Source organism: Dermacentor albipictus, chromosome 2 (genome assembly GCF_038994185.2).
Source record: "Dermacentor albipictus isolate Rhodes 1998 colony chromosome 2, USDA_Dalb.pri_finalv2, whole genome shotgun sequence".
Classification (NCBI taxonomy): domain Eukaryota; kingdom Metazoa; phylum Arthropoda; class Arachnida; order Ixodida; family Ixodidae; genus Dermacentor; species Dermacentor albipictus.
In genome coordinates, this window is record NC_091822.1 from 10,935,806 (window position 1) to 10,948,333 (window position 12,528).

Genomic DNA, 12,528 nt, shown 5'->3' on the forward strand with positions numbered 1-12,528 from the left:
CACCTTTTGAAACAAAAGGAGAGTTTAAGAGAGCACCACTGCTCCACTGCCAAACTGAATGGAAGGCTGCAGTGCCTCAAGAACTGGTTCAGATGGTGCAAGAAAATCAAACAGATCTATGGATGAAGGTTTGACTCTCTGCCACTGTGGACAGATTTCAATGTGAACAGAATGCAAAATGCTCTTATACCAAGCTTTGGGTACATGTCAAAGGACTCCGGGCGTTCACAATCAATCCGGAGCCTTTCACTGTGCTCTCCCACGGCCGCTGTGTTCCTGTGAATCTTTAAACCCAAAGTATTTTAAGTGAAATTTATAAGATTATGGGGCTGCAGGACAGAACTGAGGGTGGTGCTTGGATGTGGGTGCCTTGCAGGTGCTGCGGTTGGTGTGCATGCAGAGCGTGGCCAACAATGGTCTCAGGCCCAAGGTGCTCGACCACTACAGGCGGGAGATCCTCCAGGTCAGAAGTTGCTTGAGCAGGTTGAGTTGCTTCACTGTTGGCTTTTGCAGCGCAGCAGACGAGGATCAAGGCACAGCAATAGACAGACAGGCACTGTATATGCAGACACTGAATGCACATATAACATCTTTGTCTGTCTCCGTCCTCGCCTGCTGCACTGCAAAAGCCTAAATGCCTCTGGGTTAGGCCCTTGCTCTTGCCCAGATGCACAAACAGGCACCCAAGAATGAATGTTGTGCAGCATTACCCTTTGCTCTTGCAGGTGTGTCGAGACATAACACTATCATGTAAATGCATTAACAAGTAGGCGTTACTACCTGTAACAACAGGTTTTCATGGAGCCTACTTGCTGCGCTGCGTGTGTTGACTGTCAGTGAGATGCCACGGAACATTCAGCTCAGTTACCGGTTGGGAGTGCGACACCTGAGTTGCATTGTGCATCACTGGATTGAAAACTGCTTCCTGATCCTGGGAGAAAGACCTGCAAGAACACTTGAACCAGATGGGAGATAAGGTGGGACCATGCTAAACAGGGTGGACCTTGTTGGTACGTGGGGCAGAGACAGTGTGGGTACCGTGTTACACAGTGGGGCATGCTCAGCATACTTCTTCAGAAGGACACTATTTTTATACATTATGTATCCAGCAGAAACAAATAATATTAAAAAACAACAGAGTCTTGGAACAGTAATTAACTTCAAATTGATTCAGCAGCAAGCAGACAGCACGAAAATAAAACAGACCAGCAAAATAAAATGCAGAAGAACTGGTCCATAAAAAAGGACAACAAAACAACATAAAATAGTTGTTTGCATAAGTCTATTGTACATAAGTATACAGTAACCACATGGAACAAGTTAATGGAATGACAATGGCAATAAAAGAAAGCTACAGTTACATAAAACACACGCACACACACCAAACCAATTGTTTACACAATAGTGTTGTTTTCTTGTACAGCAGAAGCAGTCTCGACTACTGTGCACAGATAAGAATTTTCTTATCTGCTGTGGCAGACATTTCGCTGTTGATATCTCCAATTTTAACGCAATAGCATTAACCCTTTCGCTGTCGGACCTTTCTGGCTGTGACGCACCCCTAGTGTCGGCTTGGTTTCAGGGAACAAGCATAACAGGGAATGAACATAGCAATTTATTTTTAATCATGATTGGTATGCAAATAACATAGTCAATGCAATATGCACATTTCAATGTTCTGCAGCTGTTGTTAGTAAACATCATCATCATCATCAGCCTGACTATAACATCCGTTCAACATCCGAATCTGACGATGCGGAACTCACCTCTTCTTCGCATGAGGCTCTGTCCGAGTCTGAATCTGAGCTCAGCTCGTATTCTGAATCGGAAGAGCCACCGCTCCAAAGAGCAGACGAAGGTCCCGCGCGCTCAGCTATCCGAAAGTAATCGCGCGCAGGGAGGATGCACTTTCAGTCACCTGCACAACAGAGAGAAATGGGACGATGTGTGATCAAGAAGACAGAGGGAGATAGAAAAAGGCTAAAACAAAGTTCGAAGGGCTTTATGTTTATTGCTGCAAGTCGGAAGCGAGGGTGTGGCGAGGGAGCGAAAGCAGCAATTGAGTCACTCTTTTCGGAGAGGCAATGGCGCGTGCCTCCGAACTTGACACGCCGTAGCAGACACACCAACAGAACAAAAATAAAAACCTTCAAACCAGCGGAGATGGCAGAACAACCCTTGAACCCATAACCACACGTGCGCGACGCATGATCCAGCGTACGCGGAGCCACCGTGCCACTCAGCAAGAAGAGAGGGGCGAGTGGCAGTCACTCTTTAACACATGTACCAACACAGGTCGGGGCGAAAATGCGAACTTCTAGAAAGAGTCAACAGATGGCGTGGCCAGTCCAGGAGCAGGCAGCTTTGCGCTCAGGCGCGAAATTTCGAACACACGATAGAGAATGTACCGGTACGTCAGTGACACTGTGGGGGGGAAGCACGAAGACGTACCGGTACGTCCACGTCAGCGAGAGGGTTAAGGGCCCTGTGTCTCAAAATCCGGTGCCGGCGCCGGCAGTGGTGTCTATAGGAGAAAAATCATCCCGAACCTCTCCTGCCAATCCACGCAGGTCCTTCACATGGTGCATAGGCGCTACTACACTAATGGAATCTCTCGAAGTGGAATACATAAGAAAATTTGTAAAGTACCGTATTTACACGATTGTAAGTCGACCCCTTTTTTTAAATTTGAAAGTCTGAAGTTGGGGGGTCGACTTACAATCGAAACCGAAACATGGCCCCGCCAAAAAAAAGCGATACCAACGAGAGCTACGACGTAGTTAGAATTTTATGTTTGCTATATGGCCCTACCCGTATCTTTTCGCTATCCCGCATGTTATTTCGCTTTTCGGAAGGGTTTTTCAGCATTTTTGAGAGTTTTACAGTGCATGCAACATTCATGGGAGGTGTCGATAGTTTATGGAAGCGCCGCTGTTCCCATTTGCGGCGGCACCCTCAGAACGGCGGCGCTTACGGGGAGTATCGGTAGTTCATGGAAGAGCAGACACTGCTCGCTGGTTTCTCTTTCTCTGCTTGAAGGCATTAGAGGTCTCCTCGATTTGGCTGCACTTCCTGCACTAGTTCAGGGGGTGCAGCACTCAAGCACTCGATTTGCCAGTGCAGCTAGCGCCACCTGCACTTCGGCACTCGATTTGACGTCGTGCTGCACGAGTTCATGTACACTTTGGCACTAGACTCTCCGCAAGTTCTTTTCTCGTGCACGTAGTGCAAGGCTCTTGGTAGCAGACGACACATGCGGTTCCGTGGCCATGCGGGTGTTGGTAGACGGCATTGACGGCGCCTGTTGTTGGTAACGCAGCACGGACGCCAGTTTTCTTCAGGATGTGTACGCAGCATCTTGTTAAGGGCGCTTTCCGGGTTCAGCTGCTGCTAAGTGCACTGAAGGCCGGGATTTTCCCACAGGTCACAGTCGTTCGTATTAATTTTCCTGAGCTTACCGCTACCTCGACGTTAAGTTTACGCGAAACCACATCGGTCCGTCGTTTGAAACGTTGTGCCATATATGATTCAGAAAGGTGTGGAAACTGCGCTTGGTCATGCTTTCTGAATAATTATGCCGAAGTTGAACTAATTTCCAGGTACTAATACATAAATTCTTCCCAGAGTGTCCAGAGGACAAAAAAGGCCATCGCGCACACGTTTACGCTTGCGGCACACACCAACAAAAGAAAGACCACAGCCGCCCAGTCGCAGCAGACGAAGGCCTGAACGTTCCTGCACTTTCGTCCTCGATTTGACCGCTGCACCGAAAGCGCTAGTGTGGCGCTACACTCGCACTTCAAGAACTGGCGCTACACTGGCACGACACTTTTCTGAACTAGTGCAAAAAGTGCAGCCAAATCGAGGAGACCTTAGTATTGGCATTTGACGCGTTCTACTTGAGTGCCGGCTACGTGCTACTTCTATGCTTCCCCAGTCGTCATGAGTGCTCCAGGCCCACTAATCGTTCGGCACTCGTTCACAGCACCGTTCAAAAGGGCTGCCATCCTTTACGCCGAAGAAACAAATCACTGCACAGCGGGCCGCAATTTCGATGTTTGTAAACGGGTGGTGCGAGAGTGGCGACTGCAGCGAAGCGAAATTTTCACCTGGTATGACAAGTGAGAAATTTCCCACGTGCCAAAGTCTGGACGCTTTCCGGAGCTGTAGGCTAAACTTGCGGCGTACGTCGCTGAAATGCGTGATCGGTCACTGCCAGTGAAGTGCGACGTGGTCGTGAAACAAGCCCGGACCTTCGCCTTAATTTTAAGGTTCTGCTCCGCCGTGAGTACAACGAGTGGCTGGCGGCAGAAGACTGCGAAATTACGCCAACCGGACCTGTCAAAAGAGCCTCCCTGACGGCTGCGTGTGTTTGAGTGCATTTGGCGTGGGCTGCTATTCTGCAAGATGTCCTGGTGCGGGCGTTTGCCAAATTTGAAATTTCGCTGCACCACGACGCGCTGTGGGACTGCAGCAACGATGACGATGGCAGCACTAGTGAAGACGAGTAGTCCAGTGACTATGTCAGCTACTAATAAATTTTCGTTATCGAACGCGCCGTCGGGTATGCTCTCTTATTTTTTATTTTTTTCGGTCACGCGATATGGGGGGGTCGACTTACAATCGTGTAAATACGGTACGACTTGGCACACAACCTACGGACATGATAGCGTCAGATTGTAATTTGAATATATGAGGAATCATAATTCTGTTACACAGAAGCTCAAACCTAAACCCCCTTTCCAGCTGGCATTTGAGGTCTGTCTTCAGCACAATGCGTTGGCGGGCTAGTTGGTGCGAATCCATGAATACTTTGTTTAGCGCAAAACGACAGAGACAAGAAAGACGACAGGACAAGGCGCTACTCTCAACTGACATCATTTTATTGCGTCACTCCTTTATAGACCGCTCAATCTAGAGGAACATGCGCAGTGAGCACCATGTGGTGGAGCCACCAACATCCGATCCCAAGAGCGCACTCATGCGACAGAATCCAAAAAACCAAATTCAGCGCTGTACAAGGTTAAGGAAGGCACACTAATGCACTGTGACCCCAATGACTGAATGAAAAATGCTTCCAATAACTCTCGGGCGGTGGTGTCACGGCTCATCTTCAAAATCGTGGTATCACGAAACAGGGGTTTGCACTTGCATGTTTTACAATGCAGAGCCAAATTGGAACCTGTGCCTGTAGGTATGGATCGCTCATGTTCTCTAAGGCGCTCGTTAACACAGCGGCCTGACTGCCCTACATACACTTTGCCACATGACAAGGGAATCTTATAAACCACACCGACGCTGCAATCTACAAACTTCACGTGGTTCTTTTCACAAACAGGTTTTTTACTTGTTTTAGAAATACGGTTGCACAACATTGACAGTTTCTGAGGAGCGGAAAACACTATCGGAATTTGGTATCTAGTGGCAACATTCTTTAGATTGTGAGCCACTCTGTGGCAATACGGCACAACTTCAGGCCTCTTCTTTTGTGTGATGCAGTTACTTTTGTGCCGCTTCCCTTTCAGTTTTTGAAGCAAAACCTCCGAGACTGACGTCACCACCACACTTGGGTAACCAGCAGCCTGCAGCCTATTTAACTGTGCAATGAAACTCATGTTCGCAGAGTGATGACAAGATTTCTTTAAGGAATCTCTTTCGGAATTTCTTTCGACGTCAATAGCGCGTTTCACAGTCTTTGAGTGCGCGGACGCGTAAGGTAAAAGACCCTTACGTGCACGTGGCGAGTACATCCAACAGGCGTGGCCTGTTTGTAAGGATAGCTGCAAATCTGAAAACTGGAGTTTACCGTCCCTAGATAGCTCATGTGTGAAAGTTAAACCTTTGCCATTGTCATTGAACATTGTTAAAATATCAGCTACCGTCACGGAGCATTCGTTGTTAGTCTGTTTTATCACAACAAGAAAATCGTCAACATATCTAAAAATCTGAACCGAGTCATTGTTTAAGGCACTCTTAAGAGCGCGGTCGACAAACGATAAAAAAATATTACAAAGAGCAGGCGCCACACATGAACCAATACACACACCATTTTTCTGGATAAAAAGGTTATTTTCGAACTGGATAAAAGTTGCACTTAAATAAAATTCAAGAAGGGACATGAAACTTTCCGAAGATAACCCGGTCGCATTGCGAAAATCTACCTCGCCGCTTTCTTCGATGCACGTCATCACACTGCGAAATAGCTCATCATGTGGTATCGAATAGTACAGATCTTCGACGTCAACAGAAAAAATGTCGGTTACAGAATGGTTGTCTTCCAGAAAGGAAACAACATCGAAAGAGTCCTTTATGCCATAAGGATCGTCAATAGTTAAATGTTTCAACTGCTTTTGCAAAAAGCGGCTAACCAAAACCTGCCAACAGTTGTTTTCACTGACTATTGTACGGAAAGGCACATCCGGTTTGTGCGTTTTCGCAGTGAAAAAAACCTCTAGAGCAAGCACCTTACATTGTTTTACATCTTTCACAATCTTGGTGAGGCCTGTATTTTCCAACAAAGAAATGGCTTTGCGTTTTACCTTCTGAGCTTTCTCATTTGCCAGAATGAAGTTCTTGTTGACAGCCTCAATGGCTTTTTTGTTGAAGACCGCAGACGGAGCTATCACAAAACCACCCTCTTTGTCACTCAGTAGCAGCCGAAGTTCATTGTCTCTAAAGAAAGATACTGTCCTTTTGATCACAGCTGTCGAAGGTGGCGCGCTCCCGGTGACGGTCCTACGAAGGCAGTCCACCCCATCGAGGAGGCACCGCTCCTGGTCCTCTAGTTCTGCTTTCCTTGCGATGCGCCTGTTCAAAGCCAGTAGCTCATGTGCAGGAATTCTTGGTTCCATGCTATACTTCGGCCCATTCTTTAACAATGCAGCAACTTCATCAGGAAGACAACCATTCTGTAACCGACATTTTTTCTGTTGACGTCGAAGATCTGTACTATTCGATACCACATGATGAGCTATTTCGCAGTGTGATGACGTGCATCGAAGAAAGCGGCGAGGTAGATTTTCGCAATGCGACCGGGTTATCTTCGGAAAGTTTCATGTCCCTTCTTGAATTTTATTTAAGTGCAACTTTTATCCAGTTCGAAAATAACCTTTTTATCCAGAAAAATGGTGTGTGTATTGGTTCATGTGTGGCGCCTGCTCTTTGTAATATTTTTTTATCGTTTGTCGACCGCGCTCTTAAGAGTGCCTTAAACAATGACTCGGTTCAGATTTTTAGATATGTTGACGATTTTCTTGTTGTGATAAAACAGACTAACAACGAATGCTCCGTGACGGTAGCTGATATTTTAACAATGTTCAATGACAATGGCAAAGGTTTAACTTTCACACATGAGCTATCTAGGGACGGTAAACTCCAGATTTTAGATTTGCAGCTATCCTTACAAACAGGCCACGCCTGTTGGATGTACTCGCCACGTGCACGTAAGGGTCTTTTACCTTACGCGTCCGCGCACTCAAAGACTGTGAAACGCGCTATTGCTTTGATGTGTTTAGAATCTTCCTTAAAGAAATCTTGTCATCACTCTGCGAACATGAGTTTCATTGCACAGTTAAATAGGCTGCAGGCTGCTGGTTACCCAAGTGTGGTGGTGACGTCAGTCTCGGAGGTTTTGCTTCAAAAACTGAAAGGGAAGCGGCACAAAAGTAACTGCATCACACAAAAGAAGAGGCCTGAAGTTGTGCCGTATTGCCACAGAGTGGCTCACAATCTAAAGAATGTTGCCACTAGATACCAAATTCCGATAGTGTTTTCCGCTCCTCAGAAACTGTCAATGTTGTGCAACCGTATTTCTAAAACAAGTAAAAAACCTGTTTGTGAAAAGAACCACGTGAAGTTTGTAGATTGCAGCGTCGGTGTGGTTTATAAGATTCCCTTGTCATGTGGCAAAGTGTATGTAGGGCAGTCAGGCCGCTGTGTTAACGAGCGCCTTAGAGAACATGAGCGATCCATACCTACAGGCACAGGTTCCAATTTGGCTCTGCATTGTAAAACATGCAAGTGCAAACCCCTGTTTCGTGATACCACGATTTTGAAGATGAGCCGTGACACCACCGCCCGAGAGTTATTGGAAGCATTTTTCATTCAGTCATTGGGGTCACAGTGCATTAGTGTGCCTTCCTTAACCTTGTACAGCGCTGAATTTGGTTTTTTGGATTCTGTCGCATGAGTGCGCTCTTGGGATCGGATGTTGGTGGCTCCACCACATGGTGCTCACTGCGCATGTTCCTCTAGATTGAGCGGTCTATAAAGGAGTGACGCAATAAAATGATGTCAGTTGAGAGTAGTGCCTTGTCCTGTCGTCTTTCTTGTCTCTGTCGTTTTGCGCTAAACAAAGTATTCATGAGGTCTGTCTTATTAGGGACCCTGCAGCACCATTCAGATGGTCTGTCTTAGTGTTCCTTGCAACTCCATCTAGATGGGTCTCGCCTCTGCGCATCCGCGGCAGTGGCGGCATCGCCGTGGGGGGGCAGCAAACAAATAAAAAAAGAACCGCAAAGCTCGCCTTCATGTATAGCATTCATCGCCAGCGTTTCCAGGAAAACATTATGGTTACGTAAGGTGCAGTTGCTGGGAAGCGTGAGAAGCAGTCAGGGATCTTTGAATGCTATTGTGTTCCGCTCTTAAGGTGAAGCTTAAGCGTCCTCAAATTTTTTTTTAGCAAGTCAGAAACCGATGCTTTACGGTGTTAATCAAGGGAACTAAACCGAGCATAAGCCTATCAGTGCAAGGTCTAGCAGACATCATCTTCCTCAGCCACTTTTTATACACCGTGTGCTCCAGCACGTATGTCTCTTACCTCATGCTGTGAGCTGTGAGATTAGAAGAAAAAAGGAAGAAGAATAAAAAGTTATTTCTGCTCCTGTTATCAGTCCAAACAGTTTGCAGGTCATTCGCTCGCTGACTCACTCATTGTTGTAGTGAACCTAACCTTGGCCCCTATAACATGGTGACCCAGATGTGATTCTATGACGAGCATGGCATCATGGATGATGCCACGAACAAGAGACCGATGACCATTGCGGAGGGCCTCACCACAGTGCAGATTCACCTACTGTCCTTTTGACCACAAAATCCTGCAGCCTGGTATAGTCAGGTGGAGGCCATCTTTGACCTTGGGTGCATTACCTCGTAGTGCATGAGGTTCCTCCACGCTGTCTCAGCATTCCCTACAGAGGTGGTCGAGGAGTTCTAAGATTTTGTGGACACATGCCATGACGCCACCCCCTATGACCGCTTCAAAACAACAGGACTTCAATGTAAATCTGTGTCTGTGTGAAGGCACCTCCAGCAGCTTCTCAACAGCTCAGCAACCGTCGACTATCAGAATTTTGACGTCATATGTGGCGGCTCCTCAGTGACTGTAGACTATATCCAAACAGCCCGCTGCTGTGTGAACTGTTCTTTCAGCGCCTGCCGCAGAATCTCGTGGTCGCCTTGGCTACCACACCAAAGGACACATCCCTTATCAATCTCACTTAACTGACTGACCGCATCGTTGATTATTCAGCAAGAGGTACGGCGACGACTGTTCCACTCTTGCACCTTGAAGGTGAGCAGGCTCGCCTTGAGCAAATGTTTGCCGAACTTCCTGCGACCATTGCTGCACTACGGTCATCGCCCCACCATCATCAGCATGACTGCAATTGCTGTTCCAAATTTCTTTCTCGGTCCTGCTCCTGTTCTGGCCCTCCTCACGGGGAATACTGCTGGTATCACAGCAATTTCGGTGCTAGTGCATGTTGGTGCCGTTCCCCTTGCAGCTGGCAGGGGAATATGCAGCAGAGTCACTGATGGTGGCCAATGACTCTTGCCATACGACAAGCCACCTGTTCGATGTCGGTGACATTATTGCCGGACAACAATGTCTCATGAATGCAAGTGCAGAGGTCAGTGTCATTCTTTCCTCACAATTAGACCGGCAGCCTGAAAAAAAATATATCTATTTATTTATTTTCAATACTGCCAGTCTCTTTATTGAGACCATAGCAGGTGGGCATATTGTTACAATGTAAGCGTTGATACAACATTATTCATAGAACATGTGAATACAAAGTACAATAAACTAAATACGCTACATGTAGCTACACAGTACAGTCTGGAAAAATACAAAATGCAAGAAAAAGAAAGACATCGTTTCATGCATATATTTAGTGAAGTCAGCTATAACAATAAAACAGATGTTATAAATACAATAAATTGTCATTCAATACAATCTCGTGAAATATAAATGCAACACAACCATTTACAACCTAACAGTGCATGACTTAATACAATCTAACATAACATAACATAAGAGATACATCTAAACTATGAAAAAAACAAATTTGCATAAGACTAAAATATTTCTAGCAGTTATTCCTTATTCTTTTCTATCATGTTACTAAAAATTGAAGGCGAGTCTATATCAGCTATTGCTGAGTCGAGGTGGTTCCACTCCCTAACAGCAGTAGGGAAAAAAGAGTATTTAAATGTGTCCGTTTTACAAGGGTACTCAACTAACATTTTATTATGCTTATGGCGTGAAATACGGGACGTAGAGAAAGTAATGTATTTTGAAGAATTTATGTTAAAACGGTTGTGCAACAGGTTGTGTATGAATTTTGGCCGAGCTTGCTGTGCTCTGTTTACCAGTGTGTCCATTCCGGATGAAGCCAGGAGTTCTGTGGGCGAGTCAGTGGTTTTGTACTTGTTGTGAATAAACTGGATTGCTTTCCTTTGAACTTTTTCCACTTCGGCTATGTTTGTCTTTGTGTGAGCAAACCAAACCGTGTTGGCGTATTCTAGCACTGGCCGCACAAAGGTGTTATAGCATAGCAGTTTGATACTATGACTGGGAGCAGATTTCAGGGACCTTTTAAGGAAGAAAAGCTTACGGGTGGCTGCTGAAGTGATGTTGGCAATGTGCTTGTTCCACTTCAAGTCAGGTGCTAGAGTCAGTCCTAGATACTTGTGTTGCTGAACATTAGTTAGGGGTGTACCATTGAGAAGGTAGGTGAATGCTGACCTAATCTTCTTTGTTGTTACCATCATTGTCACTGATTTCTTGATGTTAATAGACATTTGCCATTGTTCACACCAGGCATTTATCTCGTTAAGGCATCTGTTCAAAATAAGGTGATCTTCATAACTTCTTATTTCTTTATGTACAATGCAATCATCTGCAAAAAGCTTTATGCTGCATGCTATGTTATTGACGATATCATTGATGTAAATTAAAAATAATAAGGGCCCCAAGACCGAGCCCTGGGAAACGCCAGATGTGACAGGAACTGTATCAGATGATGCTTCATCATGGAAAACAAACTGTGAGCGTTGTGATAAAAAATCCCTAGTCCAAGCTGTAATGCTTCCATTTCCAATAATTGACTCCGATTTTGCAATTAGCTTGTTGTGACACACACAGTCGAATGCTTCGCTAAAATCTAGAAATATTATATCTGTTTGACCGCGGTTGTCAATAGTCTGTGCTAGGTCATGTATAACTTCAGTCAATTGTGTTACTGTTGACATCCCGTGCCGAAATCCATGCAGGTTGGCTGTTAGTATGCCATTCTCTTCAAAATATGTTGTTAGGTGTTTTAAAATTATATGCTCTAGTATCTTGCACGATGTACTAGTTAGTGATGTCGGTCTGTAGTTGGAAGGAGAGTTTGTGTCACCTGATTTATGGATTGGTATTATCTTTGCTTTTTTCCAGTCATCTGGCACACGTCTGGTTGAAAGTGATATGCGATAGATAATGCCAAGATACCTGCTGCACCATTCTGCGTATCACTTTAAGAATTCGTTCAGGACGTCGTCAGGGCCACTAGATTTTTTCGTGTCTAATCCGAGTAGGAGGTTAAAGATTCCCGAGTCAGTTATGTTTAGTGAGTTGATAGTGAAACCTGTAGGAATGATTGGGAGGACAAACCCGTTATCTGCAGTAAATACCGATTGAAAGTACTTGTTGTATGCATTAGCTTGAGAAACTTTTTCATCATGGGGTCGTTCTGGCATGATTACTTTGCGTACACGGAAGTGATTCCAAAATCTGTGTGGATTACTTTTTACAAAGTTAGGCAGGGTAGTATTAAAATATTCTTTTCTGGAGTGGCTTAGTCTGACTTTAAGTTCTGCCTTGGCGGTAATCAATTTTGATGTCTGATGTGAATGATTTTTAGTCTTCTTCAAAGACCGACGTAACCTTTTCACTTTTCGTTTGGCATGAATTACCTCACGCATTACCCACGGGTTGTATTTGCGCGATTTTCTTGTTTTTAACAGTATAAATTGTTCAATGCAGTCATGTATTACTGTCTTAAACTTAATCCAGAGGAAATTTGCGTCTGCCGAAGGATTGTAAGCCATTTCCGCAAAATCCGTGAATTCATGTGTCATGTATGTCAAAACATTGGCGTTGTCCGACTTCGCAAAGTTGATAACGGTGCTTTCTAAAGACCTTTTTTGTATGCTAAACGACAAAGGTAGGCGACATATTGGAATATCGTGGTCGGATATACCTTC

General features: G+C 45.2%; 1 protein-coding gene across 2 annotated transcripts in view; it reads left to right on the plus strand.

The window, feature by feature from the left end:
- car (vacuolar protein sorting-associated protein 33A) overlaps positions 1–12,528 on the plus strand; it is a 212,888-nt gene that overhangs the window by 152,484 nt on the left and 47,876 nt on the right. For both annotated transcript variants that reach the window (XM_070533454.1, XM_070533453.1), the window contains one exon: positions 377–463. In XM_070533454.1, coding sequence (XP_070389555.1) covers positions 377–463 — 87 coding nt within the window. The remainder of the gene's footprint in view (positions 1–376; positions 464–12,528) is intronic.